General features: G+C 47.8%; 2 protein-coding genes across 5 annotated transcripts; one reads left to right on the plus strand and one right to left on the minus strand.

Annotated features, from left to right (window-relative positions):
* The first annotated feature begins 91 nt into the window (after nt 1-91).
* On the plus strand, nt 92-13,473 carry STRADA (STE20 related adaptor alpha). Of its 4 annotated transcripts, none has more exons than XM_056362777.1 (12): nt 92-340; nt 1,491-1,548; nt 2,412-2,440; nt 6,012-6,114; nt 6,629-6,750; nt 6,866-6,974; nt 7,099-7,222; nt 8,109-8,280; nt 8,922-9,026; nt 10,354-10,595; nt 11,276-11,318; nt 11,999-13,473. In XM_056362777.1, exons 1-12 carry the CDS (start codon nt 305-307, stop codon nt 12,149-12,151), a joined length of 1,296 nt encoding a protein of 431 aa, XP_056218752.1. In that variant the 5' UTR covers nt 92-304; the 3' UTR covers nt 12,152-13,473. The 4 variants fall into 4 exon arrangements, with proteins under 4 accessions (XP_056218752.1, XP_056218754.1, XP_056218751.1 ...); XM_056362779.1 differs by having other exon boundaries at nt 93-316; XM_056362776.1 differs by lacking the exon at nt 2,412-2,440 and having other exon boundaries at nt 97-340.
* A 1,081-nt stretch (nt 13,474-14,554) lies between these two features.
* RNF113A (ring finger protein 113A) lies at nt 14,555-20,695 on the minus strand. The gene is made up of 10 exons (XM_056362780.1): nt 20,539-20,695; nt 20,118-20,194; nt 19,890-19,994; nt 18,320-18,427; nt 17,929-18,038; nt 17,618-17,724; nt 16,949-17,038; nt 15,973-16,066; nt 15,185-15,291; nt 14,555-14,697 (listed from the first exon to the last, which is right to left on the minus strand). Exons 1-10 carry the CDS (start codon nt 20,636-20,638, stop codon nt 14,618-14,620), a joined length of 978 nt encoding a protein of 325 aa, XP_056218755.1. The 5' UTR covers nt 20,639-20,695; the 3' UTR covers nt 14,555-14,617.
* Nucleotides 20,696-22,267: the final 1,572 nt, after the last annotated feature.

Here is a 22,267-nt window from a genome sequence, read left to right on the forward strand (position 1 = left end):
GGCGGCGTGCTGGCGTCACACGCGCGGCGTCTCCTGCCGGTAAGCGGCAGCCACAGCCTGGGGAGCGGGTGAGGGGCCCGGGCGGGGGCGGGTCTCTCCCTGCGGGACCAGGGCCACGCTCCGCGGCCGCCCCCCCCCCCCCCCCCCCGGGCCTGGGGCTGCCGGGCCCCGGCTGGGCGAGGGCGAGTAAGCGCCGCCCCGGCACTCGGTCCCGGGGTGAGGCGTGAGGGGGGTGACCCGCTCTTGTGCCCGCAGGTTGCCCGTCCTTTGGCAAGCTGCGCGCGGCAGCACACCCGCGGATTCCATGTCTTTTCTTGTAAGTAAACCCGAGCGGATTAGGGTGAGTGTTGAACGCCTTCCAGCCTCCCTCGGGCGCCGGGTGTCGGTGGAGCCTGCCTTGCGCTTGTGCAGAGGAGCGGCGGCGGGGCCGGCCTCCTGGAAAGCACCGCAGGGCCCGTGCCCCCCGCCCACGCCGCCGTGACTGAAAAGGGCGGGAAAGCGCCGGGCCGGGCCCGCTGCCCTCACCTCAGTCCTCCCACCGGCACTTGCTGCTTGGGGTTGTGGCCTAACCTTCGCTTGGGTTTCTAAACGCTTTGATTAATTCTGCACTTGTAAGTGAGGAAGCTTCATGCGAGAAAACCGCTTGGGTCAGTGGTGTTCTATACCCGGAGTTCTGGGTCATCGTCACCTCAAGACTTGGTGCTTTCTAGGACTGGCTTCCCTTGCACTAAACAACATAAGCTATTTCCCCCCGTATTTTCCCAATTCCAGTGTGGCAGTGTTTGTTTAACACTAACTTCATGATCAGCATTCTGCAAACTTAAAGTCACGTATCCTAGAGTGCGCTATTTGTGCACACTCAAAAAATAAATTTTTTCTTTGAATCACAGAGTTGAATAGTGATAGAAACACTTCTCTGCACAACCTAATGCTTGCTGTGAATTTAATTTAATTCACATTAAATTAATGTGAATTTAAGCATGAATTGTGGAAGCAAACAGCTTTCAAGTATTTATGTTATAATTTTGCATTCGGTCAATAGATAAATAGACAAAGTATTTAAGTTAAGACATCACCTCGTTGTAAATAGTTGAAGCTTTTTTTATACCTGTTACACCCAAACAAGCAACTTTTATTTGCCTGTAAGAGAGTTGTAGCACACTTACTGTTTTTACTGTATGTGCATGTATAAAAGTTCTTGTTTGAATGATCTAAAATGATGTTAACTTTATGGCCAGTGCATGCCGGTCAGGAAAAGTAGTAGCACCTGTGTGGTTGCTGAATGCATGCCATCACAGTGGCACAAGAAGAGAATATCCTTGTCCAAAGTAAGGATGCAACTCTGGTGTTGGCAGTTAATCAGTTTCAGACCACAGTAGCATCCTTGAAGTGTTATGAATCTTACATTATTTTGTGGGGGATGGGGAAAAGACACTTCTCTTTACATGGAATAACTAATTACCTGGGGGATTTTTTTTTGTTTGTTTCAGCGGTGGGTGTCTGAAAAGTTCATTGTTGAGGGCTTAAGAGAGTTCGAACTGTTTGGAGGTAAGTTTTCCTATCATTAGATGACATTGTTAGAAATGTTTTATTTTAACCACAAGGTCTGTTAATTTGGTTGTAAATATATATCTTAACAGTAAAAGAGATGAATGAATCTGGTTGTAGCACCATAGTGTGTTATCCATGTTGGCTTACCATAAAAGCTAATATGGAAGCATCCAAGATGTAGCGAGTTATTTGGAAATCAGTTGAGGGCGGTACTGTTTTCAGACCCTGAATTCTCTACTCCTTAGCATAACCACTTTTTTGCTATGAAAAGATAATTTGAGATTTGGGAAGGTTAATTATAATTTTTTGAGTAAAAATGGATTTTGAAACTCTGATGATGGCTCCCCAGTGTGCCTGCGGGAATGCTGACTGGTTTCTGTTCTGCTTTGTGCATAACAAACAAAATTGCCCATTAGGATGCAGAATTCCTGATCAGTGTTGTGGAAAGCATTCTGAGCATTGAAAAGAGGTCTAGATCTTGAGCTTCCAGGTGAAGTAAAACAATTTTCATTACTGTAAATGAACTTTTGATAGTTTCTTCAGTATTTAAGCAGAGCAGATACGTCATTTTTGAATGTGTTTAGAGGTATAATTTAAAAAATGTGTCACTTTCCATTTATGTCAAATATATGAACAGTTGCACTATTTGAATCTCTTTAATGCCCATACTTGTACTGCAATTTGATTATTTTTAGTGCTGCATCCTTATGTGTAAATTAAATGTCTTTGTGTAAAAAATATACTGTATATATTTGGTATAAAAAAGTATTATGCAGGGTTATTTACTCAGTTTTCCAGCTATATTTTTAATGGGTATCTGTTGAACACAACATGGTGAACAATTAATTTCTTTACTCCAGAGCAGCCTCCGGGTGACTCTCGGAGAAAAGTAAGTGACTTTTGCAGGCTGTGGTGCTGTGGTTCATTGCATGGAGATTATTCCTTGTGGAAGTTTGATTTTTCTTTTTATCTTAGTTATATATCTCATCTCTATATTTAGCTCTACAAGTGTGGAAACAGGTTTCACCCTGGAGTGGAGATTTTGGTGTGTGGTTTTCAAACTATATGTGACAAGTTCAAAACTTTAAACTTAATCTCTTGGATTTGTATTTGTGTTGTCCCCAGCCCCCCAAGGGTCTTTCTTTTGAGATGACTTAGATCTGATTCTTCAAAGACGCTAATCTCTTATAGCAGCCTTTTAGAATAAAAGGAAGAGGTTAGTTTATGGGACTAGGCCCAAATAATTTTATGTTGGCCATTCAAAACCAGTGTTCCCTTCTGAACACATTGATTCCAATTTCCTTTCTCTTCCTTGTAGAGCAGCCACAACAGAGGCTCCAGCATCAAACCCAAACATTATGCAGTTTTCAGTTGAGGTGACTTTACCTTCTGTTGTCTGGTCATCTTCAGAGCCAATTCTGTGCGTGCTTGGAGAGCTTTGCCTCTTAAAAACTAAAATCACTAGAAACATGGAATGTCTGTTCAAAAACATATAGCCAGAATCTGGCAGTTGAAAACTTTACCTTGATGCTTTTTGTTCTGCAGGCCCTGATAGCACGCCATCTGGTTCATAATGAACAACACTCATAGAATAACACAACTTAGGATAGAATATATTTGTCTAAATGATTTTCCACCTACCCATACCATATTGAAACATTTCTGTGTGCAGGTGTTGCTTTAGTTTAAGCTAATTACAAACATGAATTAAGTGTGATTTGATTATAACTGTGTCAGTTCAAGCTGCTTATAACTGATTTTTGTGCCGTTGTAATTTACTGGCACAAACAAAGCTGAAAATATGAGATGTATATGGAATGTTTTGTGGAAAGGCAAGTAAATTCACACCTTTTTAAAAATTGCTGAGTGTTACATGTATACTGGACTGGAAGCAAATTGAGATTAGCATCTGTTTTGTCTTTGTTGAAATATTCACTTAGGGTTTGGGCATTTTTGCAGCAGTATTTCTGACTCTCATTTTGATTTTTGCATCTAAATAAAAGCTTGCTTTTTCCTGCAGGGCTATAGAAAAAGGTACAATGATTTTGGGAGAGGGGTGGGAGGAAATTTTTTGTTGCTTATGTTGAAAGTGAGTGAATGAGGAGGTGGAGAGGCAGGCAGCAGAACAAAACCCGGTATTCCTTCCTAACTCAGATCAATGTCATTTGGCAAACGCAGATCCTTGCTAGCATCACATAACTTATTGTCTCATGGCATTTATAACAGTAGTTGCTTTTCAAAGATTAATTTCCTACAACCTATCTCAAATTAAAATCAGATCAACAAGCCAGAAAGCTAGCTCTTAATGAATGTCATGCTATAAAGCTAGTCATATGTGACTTCATTTTGCAGCTGCTTTTGCTTTTGACCATACACCAAAAGCTGTCCCGTGTGAAACTACTGAGGAGCTTTTTTGCAGTAATTCATAAATGACATTTCAGTTTAACTTTTCTCTTTTTTTTTAAACTCTTGTACTACAATAAGTTTCTGGTAGAGCTTTTTTTGCATTAACTCGGTTATTGGTCACTGCTAACATGAAGAGAGGTGAGTGAAGACCTCTGATGCACTGGAAGACTTAAAAAGGGAATTTGCAGTATTTTTCCATTACTGTTGAAACAACATACACCATTAATAAGATTAAATTCATTTATTTATTTTGCATCTGTTTTGTTGGCTTATGCTATATCTGGAGTGGACTTTAATAAAGCAAACCACTTACATATTGCTCAGTGTTTCACCAGCTGTCATTGCTCCATAACACTGCTTATCAGAGCCTCCTGCTTTCATTTCCTTGGTGGTGCCTTTCTGCTTCAGAGGTTTCCATCTGCCTGTGTGTCTCTCCTGGCAGTCTTGCTGTTGACAGGACTGTGAAATTGCTGGAAGAAGTAACAAATGATACAATTAAGATCAGAATTGACAGGCATCTTTAACAGAAGTTTGAAATTGTAAATGGGAAGTCACTGTTTGTTCTTAACCAAGGAAAAGCACTGTGTAGTGTTAAGACTAGAATAAAGGATTTGGGATTGCTGAGATCTTGGGGGTTAGCTGTTGTGAAACAGAACTGAGTTGCTGTGCTAGACTTGTTTGAGCTGAAATTATGCCATAGCACTGTTCACAAATCTTAGGTTTTGCCTTTTCCCTTAACTGAAAAATACACCTATTTTAAAGGTAGGCAAAGAGGGGTAAAATATGTGCTCTTCAAAGTCAGGTGAAAAGGTAGAATTTGGGAAGCGTGACTTAGTTTACTCCTGAAGTATACTCAGGGACCCAAAGGTCATTTATGGCAAGTTTCCGTCTGTGCTTATTACACTATGTGCGCCCTGGACTGAGTGTAGAACAGCAAGTTCCTTGTTGTTCAGCTGTCACTCTGTTGTTTCCATCTTTCAGTGATGGGAAAAAGAGTATTTGCTTTCACTCTAAGGAACATGCACAAGCCTTTTCTGCTTCATGTACCCTGAGAAAGGTCTGATAAAGGGCACTTGCAGTTGATAAAGAATGAGGTGGAAAAAATGATCTGGAATTCCAAATGTCAGGAGGAGTTAATGTGCTGGAAATTAGAGATAACTAAATCTGATCTTAGCCACCAAATAAATTTGGACCTCTGTTAGGATGTTCTTGTGACTTTGGAAACGTGAGGGAATTAGTGTAGTGGAACTTGCGAGAACATTGAAGTTTGTCTTAAGCAAAATCCTGTTGGAAAGATTTATGTGTGTGTAAATAAAGCAGATAACTTCATGTTAGACGTAGTGAAGAGAAGCTGTGAGGCTCGGGAGTGCTGCTTCCCCATGTGGTGTGGGGTCTTGTCTTTTCTTTTCTTTTTTCCCCTCCTGTAAGCATTAATGCTTTGCAGTTAAGTTTTTTGCTTTCATTTGGAGCTTCTCTTCATGTGTGTCTGGTCTTCATATCTTGGGCTAAGTTGGTTCATCACTTCTACCATTCAGTTAAGCAGCTTCAGCTGTGCTGGTCTTACCACAGAGCAGCTGAGAACCAGAAGCCCCCAGCATCGGAGGGGAATGCAGACTGCTGCAGTGCAGAGAAGTGCTATAAACAAACTTTCCTTTGGCCTTGCTTAGGCCAACAGGATAGTGGCATAGAAGTTCGTAATTAACGGGAGAAAGGTAGTCACTATACAGCAGTGCTTCAGCTGTCCTGGGGAGTAGTAATTGGCTTTATCCAATATTCCTAAAGAAATTCTAGCTTACAGTAATTAAGAACCTGTCTGTTACGGTTACCTGTTTTGAAACACAGATGTCTGGATCTTCTGAAATGAGGCATCTCCTGGATTTCAATTGATAAATAGCTATTCAAAATAATTCTAACAGCAATTAAAATCTCTTTTCTGTATTCAGTACTGTCTTATTATTTTGAGGTGTATAATAATACAAGGAGCAGATGATTTTTCCAGCACGTGATCTTTATTTCTTTTGACCTAACTTCTTTTTTTTTTTTCCCCCCTGCAGACAAATGAGGCGAGCTCCGAGTCGATAGCTTCTTCCCCTAAAAGGGACACCATGAGCAACTTCCTACCAGACAGCAGCTGTTACGAGTTGCTCACTATCATAGGTAATACTACTATGTGATTGTCAGAATTCTTCTTTGCAAAGAAAAAAACCTGCAAATTTATTGGCCTTTTCTTGATTGCTTGCTTATTTTTGATGTTAGATGCCTGTCCTCTTTGATTTTAAAATTACTTTAATACAAAATGAGATGCTAGTTCCAAAGGCTTTCATTGAAAGAAGCTTGTGATGGGTTAACGATACTGGGTGTGAAGTATAAAATCAGCAGAAGCAGTCTGAAACCTGTCCCTGTCCTTGGTGGGGCTGTGGCCTAATCATTTTATTTCTGCTTCAGTCCTGAACTTGGAAGACAGGATAATGTTACTGGGGGGAAGGATTTTGCTCAGTGGGATACATGCCAAAGAAGGTAGTGTCTGAAAGAACAAATACTCTTTCACAAGGCAAAAAATAGGTTCAGCAGACGCCTGTAAAGATTATTTAAGAGTCAAGGACTGCAGGAGTTCTCCAGAAGTGTGTGATTCCAGAAAGTGTTGCTGAAGCTTTAATGCCTTTTCTTTCAGGCAGAGGCTTTGAAGATTTGATGGTTGTGAACCTGGCCAGGTATAAACCCACAGGAGAGTACGTCACCATCAGAAGAGTGGACTTGGAGGCCTGCACAAATGAAATGGTCACATTCTTGCAGGTAAGAGGAATCCATTAATACCATAATGCAAGTTTAGGAGAGGACGTGCTTATCAATACTGTATTCATATTCCTGCATTTACTAAATTGAATCAAAATATCTTTTTTCATTTTAGGGGGAACTTCATGTTTCCAAGCTCTTCAACCACCCTAACATCGTGCCATACAAAGCAACTTTCATAGCTGACAATGAGCTATGGGTAGTGACATCTTTCATGGCCTATGGTAGGTGCAGAGGGAATACCTTTGTCTGACCATATTTGGTGAAATGAAATTTAAGAGGTGTAGTTTTTTGGGGGGTTTTGGGTTTTTCTTCTGACCAATTGAGAGGTGTTTTGTTTCTTTTTAGGTTCTGCAAAAGATTTAATCTGTACCCATTTCATGGATGGGATGAGTGAACTGGCTATTGCATATATCCTCCAAGGTGTATTGAAAGCACTTGACTACATCCACCATATGGGCTATGTACATAGGTACTAAAAAAATATAAAAAAGGCGATCCATTTTCCTTCTCTTGGAAGTTCTCAGAAATACTGCTTCATCATTAGAGTGGATAGTTCAAGAGATGCGGAATGCAGTTTCAAGTTCTGTATTTTCTGTTAGAGCAAGTCAGTTTGATACTTGTGGGGAATTACATAATTGATTGTAATGAAGTGCATGAAAGTGTCACTGTGGAACACTTATCCTGAAGACCACTGTGTATTGTGAGTCACAACTGCAGCTCATGTTGAAGGCTCTGTTCAGATACTATTGATAGTCTCCAAATTGAGACTGACAGTGGAGGGGCATGGGGTTGCCCTGTTGTTATTGAAGGTTCTGGGTCCATAACCCCTAGTCCTGCATTTCTCCTTGTCACAGAAACAGTTTTTGGGAACCTGCAAAGTGGATGAATACAGTCCTCTTCGTGTTTGTAGAAGAGGTTTTGCACAGCATTCAGGATGGTTGTTAGGAGTCTCAGGCTCCTGGTAGGAGGCTGAATAAGTTTGGCCTGCATGTTGAGCTGTCCAGAGTAGGCTTTTGTCCTTTCTGTAGGTGCTCACTAAGGATCAATTTCTCTTTAATAACTACAACTTCTCTTAATCTAAATCACTGTCTCCACCCACTAGCATATTTTTCCTCTTTGATACATCCTTCTGTTGCGAGAGTACATTTCAGGTGCTGAAACTTTTAGGTTATTACGGGTTATTACTTCTGTTGTATGTACTGTAAAATAAGTTCAGCTTACCTATGCCTGCCTTAAGCCCTTTGCACTGCCCTTCTGCACTGTTTCCTGGGAAAGCTGTAAGGAACATAACGCCCTTGAGGCCAGAGAACCTGACTATTTTTACTTGTTTTTGTTGTGGTTTTTTTTTTCCCCAGGAGTGTTAAAGCCAGCCATATCCTGATCTCTGTAGACGGGAAGGTATACCTCTCTGGCCTGCGAAGTAATCTAAGTATGATCAATCATGGGCAGCGACTCAAAGTTGTTCACGACTTTCCCAAATACAGCATCAAAGTCCTGCCTTGGCTCAGTCCTGAAGTCTTGCAGCAGGTGTGTTTAAAAAAATGCTAGTTTTTAGTGACACATGGTATCTCTGTATAACTTTCTGAGTTCTTATGGCATGTTTGGGTGGACATGGCAGGGGACATGACAAAAGCCACAGGGTTTTTCTTGCGATGAGCTCTATCCTTTTTACCTTAAACGCAGTGACCCCTAGCAAGGGAAAACCTGTGTTCCTGTCAAAAAGGGGAATTACTGAGAAGCCCGTGTTACCACATTGCCTTTCCCTTCCCTTCAGAGGAAGGTGCACAAATGCAAGGAATAGGGAGAGGCCAGAGGAAACATATCTGGGCGGGCACAGGGCAAGTGGGTAGAATTTGATCTAGTTGACTAAACAGTTTTCTTGTAGGTACCTCTACAGATTCTCCTGTTAGCGAAGTGTTACATTAGGTGCCAGTTGCCCTAAGGTAGATGCCATCCCAACTAGCTGGCTGATTTAATTTAACTAAATGTTGTCCTTAACTGTGTGTTTTAACAACAAAAAACCCACCACCACAATAAACCAGCCTATACGTGGGTTGTACTGTTTCTGCTCTAATAATTTGGGTTTGCTGTTCTGCGTATCGAATCATGGGTATCGCTCATGCCATCCCATATAAGTGAGGCTAATTTTTCTTTTCCTTTTCATCTAGAATCTCCAGGGTTATGATGCAAAATCTGACATTTACAGTGTAGGGATAACAGCCTGTGAGCTGGCAAATGGACACGTACCATTTAAAGATATGCCTTCTACTCAGGTAAGGTTTAAAAATTGTTCCTTCCTCATCCTTCATCCTGGCACATGGAAATGCTTTGTTGCACTGGGATGTTGTTACGTTAGAAGAGATGGAGTAATTTGGCAGAAAGTAAACCCCCTTGCTTTCTAACTTTTCTCACCGGAATGGGAGGTTAGGTGTGGCTAGGTTTAAATTCTGAGTGATATCTAGTATGCCACTACCGGTCCAGTTGTGTCTAATATGTAAATTAAACTACCATGATTCTGGATACACTAATAGCGGTCTGCACCTTCAGTCCAGTCATGCTCATGAACTAGCGTGGCCGCACTCTAGGGTGTGGTCCCGTTCAGTGAGAAACCGTGACAACTGGCTACTTAGTGCGGTTTTAATTTGTGCAGCAGATATACAGGTTCTTTGGATTGCCGGTGATAGTGACTTTCTGCAAGAAAGCATGTGCAAGTATGATGTTATTAAGTACAAAACACTTGAAAAGGTTATAAATAATACAGCCTGGCTATAAATGTTAGGGAGTAACTCTCTAGAGAGATTTTTAAGATTCCCGAGAAAAGTGCTTAGTCTAAATCTCACCCAAGGCGTCCCAAGTAGGGGGAGAAGCAAGGCTCAGCCTGTTGGCCGGTCCCAGGAGTCAGAGGCAGTCTGGGATGGAGTTTCCCCTGACTTACGGTAAAATCTTCTCCTCCAAAAATTCCCCATTTCCTTGGCTATTTTATATCCTTTCTACCTTCAAGGTGGAGTTTGAGTGACTGTAGTCATACATACCTTTTATCATAATTGGTGTAAATTTCTCTGGCTTCACGTTTAAAGTTTGCAAAAAATCAAGGACACAGACTCAAAGAGGAGTGGTTGCACCTCGGAGGCGGGTAGCCTTTGGGATGGAGGTGTGTTTTGGTATTAAAATGACATTAAAATGAGCAAAGTTCACCAAAAGGTAGTATTTTGGCAAGGTCTTGAAAAACTGTTGGCTCAGGGGACCAGATGGGCTGCTTATCAGTTCTTTGAGGACCATTTCTTCCCATTTATCATCACAGAGCATGGCCACGGAGTCTGCACTGTGCTCCACCCTCCTTGGTATGTTGCAGGGAGTTGCTGTGTCAGTGGATTCCTCGCATGTCTGCTGCAGCCATGTCCCATCCTCAGAGCTCTTTGATTTTATACTTTTCCTTTATAGGTGAACAATGCTACGTTTTTCATATAACCCTTAATTTTCATACACAAACCTTAATTTCCTAATAATTACACAGATGTGAAGACAGAAGGGTGCCATGCCTGCATGGGAAATCTTAAATATCTACTGTGTGTGATGTTGCTTATGCCCTTTCTCTCCCAGATGCTCTTGGAAAAGCTGAATGGAACTGTTCCCTGCTTGCTAGACACCACCACAATTCCTGCTGATGAGCTGACTATGAAGACATCCCGTTCAAGTGCTAACTATGGGATGGGCGAGAGCATGGCTATTAGCAATGTCAGAGCAGCCAACGGAGAGCCAACCCTGCACCCTTATCTTCGGACCTTCTCCACCTACTTCCATAACTTTGTAGAGCAGTGCCTCCAGCGGAACCCTGATTTCAGGTAAAGCCAGGTGAAAGCTGCTTGTCACGGACCTGTGTTATTCTAGGGCTGCTTCAGCCGTGAGAGCCAGCAGAGGTTTAAGTTTTCTTCCCAGAAGTGTAGTGGAGTGAGGATATGCTCTGTACACTGAGAAAAGCAGTCCATGTAAACCAAGAGCAGTGTTAATGCTTTGGCCACTTTCTGTAAGACAGCCTGAAGAATTATCTTGCAGCCTTCTTTGTGGAGTAGAGTGGTGCTACACGTCAGGAAAATAAAACTGAACAGCTTTAATTTCTCATCACTGTGAGACTGTTTACCCAGTTTCCATCGCTGTGGATGTCTGCTGTTCAGCTAGCTGAGGATAACAATGGGAAGTGATGAAGAACTGTATTTTCCTCTGTAGTGAGCCTAAGATTGTCTTTAGTCATGACAAACTTCTCTAGCATGCTACACTGCTCAGAAACTTTCCTTTGACCAAATGTTGGGGTGTGCAAGTAGGTAACTTGCACAGAAGGTTGAACTACTTGGGTAAAACATCATGTGAACATAATAAACAGTGCTACTGATTACAAAAGGGAGAGATCCTATAGCTGAGAAATGAGACGGGCAGAAAAGACCCCGGTCTTTTCTTTCTTCCCCTACCTGCCTTTAAATGCTACTGTTTTCTTGTGTGCTTACTTTATTCTAACTCCCTTCTACAGGCCAAGCGCAGGCACTCTGCTTAATCATCCCTTTTTCAAACAGGTAAGGAAATCATTTATTCTCTAGATAAAAACCAGTGGCTTTTCTGTAGTTGCCGTCTTGCTGTGTCACTGAACCTGAAGGTGGGAATGTAGAGTTGCTGCATTTTCTGTCATTGGAAAGGATTAAGTTAGTTTGCTGGCTAATTGTAGTGCAGCGTGGTGATCCTCACATTCTCCTGGGAGGTGGATGGGCTGTTCTCAAAGCATCTCTTACCTAAACAGAGGGTGTAAATCTGCCTGTCCCGTGTGCCAGAACAGGTTTTCACCCACAGGCTATTGAGTATTGAGGCAAGGCAGTCCTAACCTGGTTCTTAGTGAGACCAAAGTGAGGTGACCTGCGCATTGCTTACCGCTGTGTGGCTGGCTGGGGGACTCCAGCTCTGCTGTGGGAAGAGGCAGCAGCTCTGCTGCTCCTAAAATCATTTGTCTGCCTTGCTCTGAGCCGAGGGCCTGGGTGGTGCTTTGCCAAGGGGATCTCGTCAAGACCATAGCACTCGTCCTGCTGAAAAGACTGCATGCAAGCACTTTGTTACAGGGTGCAGCGTGAAAGCCCTGCATATCTGCGGGTGGGAGGACAGTACTGTGTTGTTTCTGTCTGTAACCACACGCTGTTGCTGCTTGATTGTGATGTGCAAGTGTGGGCAAGCATTTCAGCAGCCGAGTTCTCTCTTTTCTGTGCAGATCAAGCGCCGTGCTTCTGAAGCACTCCCTGAACTTCTGCGCCCTGTCACCCCAATCACCAATTTGGAAGGAACACAGCCCCAGGATCTCAGTGGCATTTTTGGGCTGGTATCAAACTTCGAGCAGCTGGATGTGGATGACTGGGAATTCTAGAACAGGGACTATACCTGGTTCTGGAGGTGCTTTCTGGACATTGTAATTTATTGGTCCTGTTCATAAAAGGTGATGAATGTTACACATGGAAGAGTTTACAGGTTCTTGCGAAGGAACTTCAGCTGCCTGTTTACTTAAGCAGTAGCTTGGAAACAAGTGGACAGACCTGAGCTGGAGAAGATCAACCCCAAGGAACTGTGGAGTATTCCAGATGGTGCTGTGCCCAGAGCAGCTGAGCACTGGTAGATCACTTGAATGGATTTGAATGAGTCTGTGTAGTTATGGTCTCTATTTATGTGTTTCTAAAAATCACTGGCTTCCTCATATCACAGCTGAAGGCTGCATATCCCTACCCTCTTTGGTTCTTTCTCTTTTAAGGGTGCCTTAGAGTTAAGGGGAGGCAGGCAGCTCTTAGTTTTGGGCATTCTCCTAGAGCTAGTCAGATTACTGTTGCAGTGTTGCCACAGGGGAAGTTCTGAGGGGAGTCTATGGGGAAAGAAGGGATTATGTTTTTAAATTTAGTTACTGCTTTGTGATGGAAAATGGGAGATAGAAGAAGCCTGATTCCATTCCAGGCACACTCGCTGCATTGGGCATTCCTCTGCAGTGCTGGATTCTTCTCTTCCAGTTCTGGAGAGAGCTTTTGAGAGACGCCTCTCACTTCATACTGAGCATTCTGAACTCTGGGTCAGATGGGGCATTCCAGCCTTTCCTCCCATGGCTGCCTGGGCCAACAAAGCAAGTGTGTACGCCTGTATGATGTACCAGCTTTTTTATCCCCACAGCACTAGTTGGGCCTCCTCTTAGCTGGGCTGGTTTCACAGCATGAAACACTCATACCAGCTTGTTCTCAGCGACTTACCCTGGCACAGAGGAAAAGTCGATTTTTGTACTAAATGCTCTTGCTCATGACTCCTCTTTAAACATTGTGTACAGAATTGATCTTAAGCCTCCCCTTACTGTTGCTGTTCTGCCTTCCCTGACGGAATGACAGGTAAAAGCTTGCTTCTCATGTGGCTGCCCTTGACTCGTGGCTCTGTGACTCTGCCCTGCTGCTGAGGCAGTGCTCCCCTGTTCCATGGTATTTGTTTTTTGGAGGTGTATTTAAGGCTTTTAGTTTGACCTTTCCAAGGACTGGGTGCTGGAGGTCTTCTAGTCTTTTAGTGAAGCACTGAGATCCAGTCCTGTAGGTGTGGTTGATGGGAGTAGTGGTGCTGGCAACAGCTCCTTGTGTTTATAAACTGTACTTGAACTTAGATAAAGTTTGTCAACTCTTAATTTTTTGCCAAAACAAATAAAATATTTCTGAAGTTTTTTTAAAAGTCTGCTGTTTCTGCGAGATGATGGAGCAGATGGCAAATGATGACAGAGGCTGCCTATGCACCTTACCCTTCCCCCTTCCTTGCTTTCATCCAGCTCACCAGGAAGCTGCAACTACCTTTGTGTTTCAAAAATGTATTTCAACTAAACAAAGCAGCTGTGAACAACTACTTTTGCTCTTTTCTGAAAGTTTCAGTAGAACGTGTTCTTCCAGAGCAGGGGTGTTTGTAAGGGCAGGCTACAACAGATAGGACAAGCCCACTTCTTCCTCCCTATGATCAAGTTTGGCTCCTGATTTAATTTTATTACAGTGACTAGATCTTAATTTCCTAGCTTGTTAGGAAGTCTGCAGCTTGCGAAAATCCTTATCCCTTTCCTGCTAAGCTTGGACAGCAACTGAATTGCTGATTCTTACAGCAAGAAAAAGCACAGTACCACTCAGCATAAAACCTTGGGGACTGAGCTAATGATTTGGAGATGAATCATCCCTCTATAAGGAAACCCGAGAGGTGTGTTGCCCACTGAAGCCTCTCAAACTGTAGGAACCAAGAGGCAGACAGAAAAGACAGGAGGGAATACACCGAGCTACAATAAATCACAGCTAAGTGCAGCACTACTAGCCTGCTTTCCTCTGAGTTAGCATTTTGAGGGTGAAGGGGGAACTTAGTGCAAGCTAGTATTTCTCATCCCTTTCCATGCTTTCAGCTTGCTACATGCTCAAAGATCACAGACTTAATTTTTAGGCTTGCACAGCAGCAGGTAGCAAGCAGGATCAGTGTAAAGTTAGGAGTGAAACAGCACCTTGGTCAAAAAAAGAAGTTACAACATAATCAAATGCACAGCCTTCTGCACCTGCCTAGGCGTGCTGCAGCATGCAGAGGCAGCTGCTGGGTCCTGCCAGCAGCGCACGTGGCAACAGATGACTGTGGTCAGCCACAACTCGAGGCTGGCCTTACCTGTTCTGTCTTGCGCCTTCACAGAGCAGCGAGCAAGGAGCCTGGCACAGTCAGGACACTGTTTTAGTTGCTGGTTGGATACACAAGCACTGGCTATAGCTACTGGCCCCAGGGCAACTGCTCTAAGTTTGTTTGGTTTTTTTTCTCCCATGAAAGCTTTATTCAGCTAAATATAAAATAGGGTGCTCTGCTATTGAGGATCCTCTCCATGGTCTGAATGCTGCTGCTCTTCTTCCTCCCCTTTGTGTTTTTCCAGTTTTGCCATGAGCTCTGAAAAACAGCAATAGGCAGGATGAGACTCCAGGTGCAGGGGCTGCCCCACACCAAAGCCAGGTGTCCAGGGCCTGTAAACAGCCGCCTCCGCAAGAACTGGGGCAGCTACCAAAAATCACTTGCTGACACAAAGGCTCAGCTAGGAGCTACCACTGTTTGTAGAGTTCAGGGTATCGGACGTTAAGTCAGATAATCCGTCGGTGCGTTACTGACCTGCCAGCTGCACCATCGGACGAGCTGCTGCCTCTGTTCCTGTGGCACATCCCCCCCTACTCACCAGAAGCTACTGACCCTCATTTTGCACCCATGGAGCCACCCAAGCAACGATTAATCTCTCCTGGCACCAAAGGAAGCTCTGCCGGCAGCCAGGAGCTGTGAGCTCCAGCTTAGGGCCAGGCTCAGCACCCAGATATCGCAGGAGCTAGTGCCCTCACTGCTCCAGATGCTCCCACCAAAAGCCCTCTCTCCCACAGGGGCCTGTTACCTTTTGCTGGGTTAAAGACTCCATTGGTTTGCTTGTCACAGACGTAGCAGCGCTGGGATTTGCGATAGTGCTGAAGGGCACAGCTCTCACAGAAGTAGTGCCTACACCTGTACAGAGACACAGATGCCGCTGCGTCACCAGATACAACCATTGTCCAGGAGTTAGTTAGAAATAATTGACTACTGGGGTCCCCAGGAGATGCAAATGTGAGCTGCATGCAGAACTTCTCTGCATCATTGTTCCCATGAAAGGTGTTCCAGCGTTGCTTTGCTGATGTGGAGTGGTGGTACAGAGCCACCAGTGAGCTCTTCCAGGCCTCGGGTACCCAGCAAGACAGCTGGCAGTGTGGGAGAGAGCTGGCAGTACGTGATGGCCATGCTGCCCCTCCCGCCTACTACTCATCCTTGCCAAGCTCTTGGCTTCCTCAGGCTTTTGTTTCTCCACTCACGCAATGCAGCGTGCCACTCAGCAGCCAGGAGGAAACGACGGCGTGAAAACAAAATCTCAAGGTTAAGGGGAAAGATGATGTAATGAGGCAGCATCTGTGGAAATCTAAAAGGTGTCTGGACAACAGGCTTGAGATGCCTTCCAAGGAGATACTCCAGGTGCAGTCATGCGACTCCCTGGTTCTCAGAGGATTTCCTCACCCGCCAGAAAGCCATGGCAGACAAGCAGCAGGTTCCACCCACCAGCCTGTGGGCAGTGTTTGTATTTGCCTCGACAGTGAATGACTAGTGAACTGGATCGACAGCAGATGCTTAGCTCCTCATGCCAAAACCACCACTTACTTGGTGACCACGGGGTTCTTGAAGGAACTTCTGCAGATGAAGCATTTGAAAGGCATATCCTCTTCATCGCTGCTCACCTCATAGTTCTCCTCCTCTGCAGAAGAGAAAGTTAACCAGACTGGAGCAAGAGCAGAGGCAGCCAGACCAGCCCATGCGTGGGGCATGAAATATTAAATATGAAGAGAGCACAGCAGGTGTGATTAAATCTCTGCTGGAAACAATAGAGCTCTGGCATCTGGGTGTTCCTAATGTCAGTAACACATGTAGGACTGAGATATAATTAGGTCTAATAAGCCAGCGTGCTTGTTGCTCATCTCACAGGAGCAAATTCTTTTCTGCCTCACCCACTCACTGCTATAGAGAGACATATCCTCCAGCCCCCTCCTATTTTTCAGATTTTCTTCCAAACCAGCTGCCACCAAACTCTTGGGCTCCAACTGAACAGAGAACACCCTCTTCCCTACAACTGCACAGTGGTTCATGAGCCATACTCAAGGGCCTTGGGCCGCAGCTACTGACACCGTGTGTGAGAAACGATGTGATGTAGCACAAAAGCATCCCACCTCCTGGGCATCTGGGGGGCAGGAGGTGGTCATGTCTCCCCGGCTCCACACAGCTCGCTACTGGGACCCACAGATCAGCAGTGCCAGCCTTTTACAGAAAGCCAGAGGAAATAATTCTCTCTGGTGGCAGTCTGCGACTATCCAGAAGCAGCAGGTTTGCTCAGCACTGTCTGACTGGCCCCAAGGTTACCTTGCAGCAGGGAGTTCCACAGCTTTGGAATAAAGAGCCCTGTCTGTCTAACACTAATTCAACATGGGGCCTATGCAGTTTGAGACAGCGAAGGACCCATTTCATTCTTAGTGATCCAAGGTCCCCAAGTCACATTCATTTTAGGGTATGATAAAAGGCAGGACCTGGTAGCCCCATTCACCATTAGCATAGGGACAGGGAGAGCAGAGGGGTGGTGCCATACCAGTGACTCCATACCGGCCTTCATCCAGTTCCCGTTCAATCTGCCAGCCGTGTTTGTAGTCCGAGCGGTCATGGAGGAATTTGCAGCTGTCTGAGCAACACAAAGAATGAGGAATTAACAGCTAGGCTGTGCAGGGTAAAGCGTTAATAGGACACCTTAATCAGGGGCAACTTGAGCTTTGCCCAGCAGAAGGCAAAACCCGATTGCTTCGCCTCCTGCCTGTGCTCTAGGGCAGCGCTGAGCACCTGGAGCAGGCACAGGATCCCTCTCGGGTCTGACAGTCTGCAGGCATGATGCTCTGTGTGCCACAGCAACAGCTGCAGTGTTTACACATGGGGAGTGGAAAAGCAAACAGGAAATCCCACCCCTCACATGGCCTCAGTGGTCAGAGTACCTGTGGGAATGTGGGCCCCTGGAACATCCCAGGGGTCCCTCCCAGGACTCATAACCACCGATTAGAGGCCACCAGCTTTCAGACAGGCTGACACAAATGACAGGAATGTTACACAAACCAACTGTGCAACAGCGTCACACACCAGCTCTGCGAACAAGGGCCTGTAAAGCAGTGAGTGGACATTCAGCGCCACAAACATGGGATCACAAGCTGGACTGGATCCCTTAGCAGACCTGGCGCAGTACATGCTCAGCTGCAGGCAAGGATCCACTCACCTCCAAAGCCACAGAACCCAGTTTCTTTGTAGTCCTTGCAGATGTCAGGCTGGTAGTCCCATCGCACCGTGGCCCGCAAGTGCTCCGGAGCGCGGATGGGTCCTTTTCTGAAAGGGTGAGAGAAGGCTCAGGCCGGCTGCGCAGCTGTGGTGGAGAAGGCCCCTGGGGGCCTGCTCAGAACCAGGCACCAGACTTGTTAGACAGAAAGAAGCTGGCAGTAACAGCAAAGTTCAAGCCCCACACAGGTGCCTTTGGGGATGGTGCTGGAGCTCCTCCATGGTCCCAGTCCTCTGGGGCTCATCCCAACCTACCTGACCATTCCTGAAGAGGCATTTCCCATCGACGTGTCCTTGGGCTTCACATACTTCTGGTAGTTGTTGATACCACGGTAAATTTTATCATCTTCCTTTCCTCTCAGCTCCTAGGAAAGCACAAAGAAAGGCGATTAAGAATCAGGAAAGCTTCATGACACAAATTAGCTTTCACTACTCTGGCACCAGTCTCCCTTCCCAGCCCTGCCTTCCTTAATACCAAGATAAATAAAGCCCAAAAATTCGCCTATTTGCAAGGGTTGCACTCTTGGCTTCTCAAATTTCCAGGGAGGAAGAGACTCAAACTCTTCTTGGTGTGCAGAAGGTGACTAATAAAGCACACGTAGTCCTGCTGTGGAGCACTAGCTCTTACAGAGCAAAGCTGACTCACCTCCTGGATTTTCTGGCTGCGCTCAAAGATGGCCTGGGCATCTTTCTCCTTCTCTGTGTCCAGTTCATACACTGCTGTGGCTCCCATGTCTTCTGGGCCAACGGGTTTCTGAAAAGCAAGAAGAACTTGTGACAACAGCAGAGAGAAAACCTGTACAAGACAGAGAGCTCTTTGGCTACCTCAAGGTTTGGTAGGACATGGCCTGCTTTACGTTCCACCAGTTTCTACCATGCCTTAGCATCTGCCAGGGAGAAACCCCCATGGGCCGGATCCAGCCCAGTGCTTGCAGAGCCCAGAGTGCTAATTAGCCATTGCACCCAAGTTCTAGCCTGCAGGAGAGTCAGGAAACACTTATCCTTACTTTACTCCTTCACACTCAGCCTCAGCTTAGCTGCAAGCTGAACTCAAGTCTCCCATGTCCAACACTCCAGTCATGAGACCATTCCACCTACAGGCAGGATGTTATGCCTGAACTTTTAACCCAGCTGTGTGTGGTTTGCATTCAGTTTTGACACAGTGATCTGGTTTAGATTCCTCTTTAATGGACTGAACAGACACCTACTCCTAGGTTTTATCAGATCTTCAGGAACAGCTGCATAGAAACCAAAGAATAATTAAAGCCAGCCTCAATTAAAACCGAATCCAACTTAGGTACAAAAACCTTCTGGAGCCCCAAAGCTGTCATCTCCTGTTCCCTTCCCATTCTCCCACAGCAAGGAGGGCTAACAACATGCTGCCCCCCTTGGCAGCAGTTAAAGCAGTGAATAATTACAGCACGAGGTTATAATCATATTAATCTCTAATGTGACAAGGACACCTTGGTCTGACCCTGCAGCTTCGACTGGGGACAGTTAGGCATTATTGCCATTGTATGCAGAGGCACAGACAATAAGGAAATAGGCCTGAAGAGGAACATGTGTTGATAGCTACTTTTAATCCTACTTATATCCTGCCCATGCTCATACTAATGGGCCAAACTTCACTGGATCAAGAGGAAAGTTAAGAGAGAAATCTAGTAGGAAGAGCAATCTGAGCTTTGCCCAGACCTTCACAGCTGATTTCTCTCCACTCCAGATGTTAACAGGACACCCAGGACACCCCACCCATCAATCCCAGGAAAAAAATGGCATCTCTGGAACTCTCTACTCCATCACTAGGCTGAAGATGGGACCAGCTCCCAAGTCACCTTGAATTCTTTGCAAAGGAAGATGTCCTAAAACTGAAAACCCGAACCCAACAGCAAGGCAAACCTGATTCAAGTGCTCCCTCTCCTGAAAATTTTGTGCGATGTTGGGCAAGTCCACTGGCAATCTTGGGGTTTTAATTCCCATCTCTAAGAGGGAAAGGCCAACCTTAGGTGGTCTCCTGAGGTTGCAGGGGGCATCAGGAGGATAAACCTAGCACAAGGTGCTTGTCTATTAAAAGGGAAAGGATAAGGAAGTGCACAAATAGATGAAAAGAAGGAATGGCTGATCCCACATTCACAGAGGCAAATTTTCTCTATCAAGTGTGGGATCTGCCAGTCCCACCCAACCGCACACCCCAGAACCACATCCTGCCCAGTCCTTACCGCCGACCTTGTTGATTTGTAAGTGACTCCAATCCCCTTTGATGGATCCTCCTCATCACTGCTGCTCAGTGCATATGCAGGCCTCTCCTTCGCGCACCTCCTGGTCTGAGGGGCAAGAAGGCAGCAGGTATGAAGGATGGAAGGCTCCAACACCGCATCTGCCCTGAGCTCGGCAGGCCACTGCAGACGCATCTTGGATGGAGCGGTGCCCTGCTGCGGCTCCCTTACCTTCTGGATCATGGGGTTGGGGGTCTCCCGCCGCCGCTCCTTCCGCACCACCGTGCTGGCCTCCTCCCCACTGCTCTCTGAGGGATAAAACCCAGGGTAAAGGTGTGCCCTGGGCAGCCCCTCAGCCCCTGGGCAGCCCCACAGCCCTGGCGCGCCCACTCGGCCCCACCGCGGCCCCAGGGCAGCCCCTCGGCCCCAGGGCAGCCCCTTGGCCCGGCGCAGGCTCTGCTGGCAGCCTCCTCACTCTGCGGGCCGGGGCCGCCCGCGGGAAGGTGCGGGAGGCCGGCGGGAGTCCCAGGGCGCTGGCGCGGCCGGGCAGAGCCCTACCACCCCTCCGTCACGCGGACACCGGGGTGGCTCCAGGTCCCCCTTCGGCTCCCCAGGGCACCGCAGCGGCCCGGCGAGCCCCGCCAGCCCTCACCCTGCTCCTGGTCGCTGCTGGGCCGCTTACGCCGGCCCCTGCCCGCCGCTAGGCCCCGCTTCTTGAAAACGAAGCTGCAAACGGAGCCCTCGCCGGCCATCTTGCGCCGCCTCCCGCGCCTAGAGCGGCTCTGGCGAGGCCCGCGTCGCGCAGCGCCCCCTGCGGGGCGGGAGGGGCGGGGCGCCGGGGCGAGCGGCGCCGGGGGGGAGGGCGCCCCCTGGCGGCAGGTCAGAGGGGCGGGGGGGCGCAGCGAGGGGTGAGGGCCACGGCCCCCTCCTCACCCTGCTGGGCCCCTCCCTCTCCCCCAGGCCCGGCGCGGCCTTCCACGTCGCCATAGCAACGGGAAAAGGCGGTGGGCACCAGCGCCCCCCTGTTCCCCGTAGAGCCCAGCCCCACCTGCGCGGCGCGGGGGGGAGCAGCGGGTGTGTGTGTGTGTGTGTGTGTGTGTGTGCGCGCACGGGTGTGTGTGTGTGTGTGTGCGCGCGCGCACGGGTGTGTGTGTGTGCGTGCACACATGTGAGGACAGTGAGTGTGGGAGCGAGCATGTGCTTCTGTGAGTGTGCATGTGTGCATGTGTGCATGCACATGTATGAGAGCACGTGAGCATGCCAGTGCGTGTTTGCTTGTGTGTTTGTGCATGTGTGTGTGGGTACGGGTGTGCACGCAGGCGAGGAGGGGGCCTGGTGCTGCCCGCAGGGGGCTCAGCAGCTGCCGGGGGTCCCCACTGCTTGGGGAGCCCCCAGGGGCCGTGGGCTCAGCCCCAGCTCTGCACCGCCCGTGCCCTCCACGGCTGGGTGCTGGGACGAGCCCCCCGCCCGTACCCCAGGGCACTGGTGGGTGCCAGGCTCGGGGGGCTTGTGCACCCCACACACCTGCCCGATGCTCCCTCCGGCCCCGTGCCCCGCTGGGCGTGAGTGCTGTGACCCCACCAGCCCCGGCCGAGTACGACCACCAGCCGCTGAGCCCCGACCTGCCTGGCCGCGGCGGGTTGTACAGTCCAGCCAAAGTCCTCCGTCATTTGCCCCCGGTGGCCGCAAGCCTTCCCTGACGGCCGCTGCTGGGGCACTGCGGGGTGGCAGAGGTGTGAAATCACATCACTGCCCTCGCCGTGCCCCGCAAACACCGCCATCGCTCCCTCATCCCTGCTCTTTGTGCCGGGAATTACAGACGCTGACACCAAGGTCCCTGGCCTCTGCCACCAGCTTGGAGCGGGCCATCACCAGCTGGCGTCCGGCTCTTCCCGGCAGCACCACGCTGCTGAGGAGCCCGACCCAGAACATCCCGTCCTGCACCATCGCTACTGACACCCTGCCCTCTGCGCCATCGCGCCTTCGGCCTCCCCGTAGCCCGGGACAGCGGGTCGGGATGAAGGCCTCAGAGCTGAGCGTCCCCCTGCCTTTCTGCCAGCTCGCGGCTGCCCCGGCTCCCTCCGCTGCAGCAAAGCCCCTCCGAGCTCCCGCCGGGCTTCAGCTATTAATATTTAACCTATTTATTCCCAGCCTATGGCCCTGTTCCTGGGGAACCCCCAGCCCCCCGAAGCCACCTGGCCCCAGGCCCTGGGGTAGCACAGGGGAAACTGCTGGATCCTCCCGCAGGATTTTCCTGGCCCCGCGGAAACCTGCCCCACAGACCCAGCGCCCACCCCACGGCCCCGCTCTCACCTCCAGCCCCGCTCCCACCCCCCAGCCCAGCTCCCACCCACGGCCCCGCTCCCACCCACAGCTCTGCT

This window comes from Falco biarmicus, chromosome 17 (genome assembly GCF_023638135.1).
Source record: "Falco biarmicus isolate bFalBia1 chromosome 17, bFalBia1.pri, whole genome shotgun sequence".
Lineage (NCBI taxonomy): Eukaryota > Metazoa > Chordata > Aves > Falconiformes > Falconidae > Falco > Falco biarmicus.

What these genes read in the sequence shown, in the direction of transcription:
- STRADA (XM_056362777.1), top strand. Translation starts at nt 305, where the DNA reads ATGTCTTTTCTTGTAAGTAAACCCGAGCGGATTAGG. An exon ending in AGAGTTCGAACTGTTTGGAG is followed by an intron (nt 1,549 to 2,411) that starts GTAAGTTTTCCT and finishes TCTTTACTCCAG; the next exon opens with AGCAGCCTCCGGGTGACTCT. An exon ending in AAATGGTCACATTCTTGCAG is followed by an intron (nt 6,751 to 6,865) that starts GTAAGAGGAATC and finishes TTTTCATTTTAG; the next exon opens with GGGGAACTTCATGTTTCCAA.
- RNF113A (XM_056362780.1), bottom strand. Translation starts at nt 20,638, where the DNA reads ATGGCCGGCGAGGGCTCCGTTTGCAGCTTCGTTTTCAAGAAGCGGGGC. An exon ending in ACAAATCAACAAGGTCGGCG is followed by an intron (nt 18,428 to 19,889) that starts GTAAGGACTGGG and finishes CTTGCTTTTCAG; the next exon opens with AAACCCGTTGGCCCAGAAGA. An exon ending in TGGGTTCTGTGGCTTTGGAG is followed by an intron (nt 17,039 to 17,617) that starts GTGAGTGGATCC and finishes TGTGTTGCTCAG; the next exon opens with ACAGCTGCAAATTCCTCCAT.